This window comes from Diaphorina citri, unplaced genomic scaffold, assembly GCF_000475195.1.
Source record: "Diaphorina citri unplaced genomic scaffold, Diaci psyllid genome assembly version 1.1 scaffold37679, whole genome shotgun sequence".
Lineage (NCBI taxonomy): Eukaryota > Metazoa > Arthropoda > Insecta > Hemiptera > Psyllidae > Diaphorina > Diaphorina citri.
This window is the reverse complement of record NW_007415010.1, coordinates 1-585: the sequence shown is the minus strand read 5'-3', so window position 1 is coordinate 585 and position 585 is coordinate 1. Positions and strand designations below refer to the sequence as shown.

The following is a 585-nucleotide window of genomic DNA, read 5'->3' as shown; positions in this document are numbered from 1 at the left end:
AAGTTCTCCCACAAACACAATACATAGGGCCAACTCTATTCAATAATTTTCAAAGCAAAGGTCATTCAAGCTAAATTCTTAGATATATCTGTGTGAATCTGACTCCTAATTTGTGCATATGAACTTTTTCACTTACATTATCAACTGCATTGCCCTCTTCATCATCACTGATTTCATCTCCAAACTCAATATCTTCATCGTATCCCTCTTCAACAAATGTGACAGTATCGTTGATTCTGACAGTTTCTGGGAATTCACCATAAGTCTTCAAGTTTCTGGCTTCATCTGGTGTATATTTGAGGATCACATCAGCCTTGGCATCTTGATAGTCTCGGAGACCTATCAGAATGATGTCACCTTGGTTAATCCATACCTTTTTTCTCAGTTTCCCTCGAATATGACACAATCTTTTGGTTCCATCAAAGCACATAGCTTCTAGACGTCCATTACCCAACATTTTGGTAACTTGTGCATATTCTGAAATGGAAGAAGAAAATTTAGGATACATTGGTGCAAACACATTGATAAAGAATGTAAGGTAGGCTCAAACACTGGAACCCAAGTTAGTAAATAGGATTTTTTTTT

The 585-nt window shown here is 36.6% G+C and overlaps 1 protein-coding gene across 1 annotated transcript; it reads right to left on the bottom strand.

Annotated features, from left to right (window-relative positions):
• Nucleotides 1–55: 55 nt before the first annotated feature.
• On the bottom strand, nt 56–523 carry LOC103523757 (eukaryotic translation initiation factor 1A, X-chromosomal-like). The gene has a single exon (XM_008488772.2). It carries the CDS (start codon nt 506–508, stop codon nt 71–73), a length of 438 nt encoding a protein of 145 aa, XP_008486994.1. The 5' UTR covers nt 509–523; the 3' UTR covers nt 56–70.
• Nucleotides 524–585: the final 62 nt, after the last annotated feature.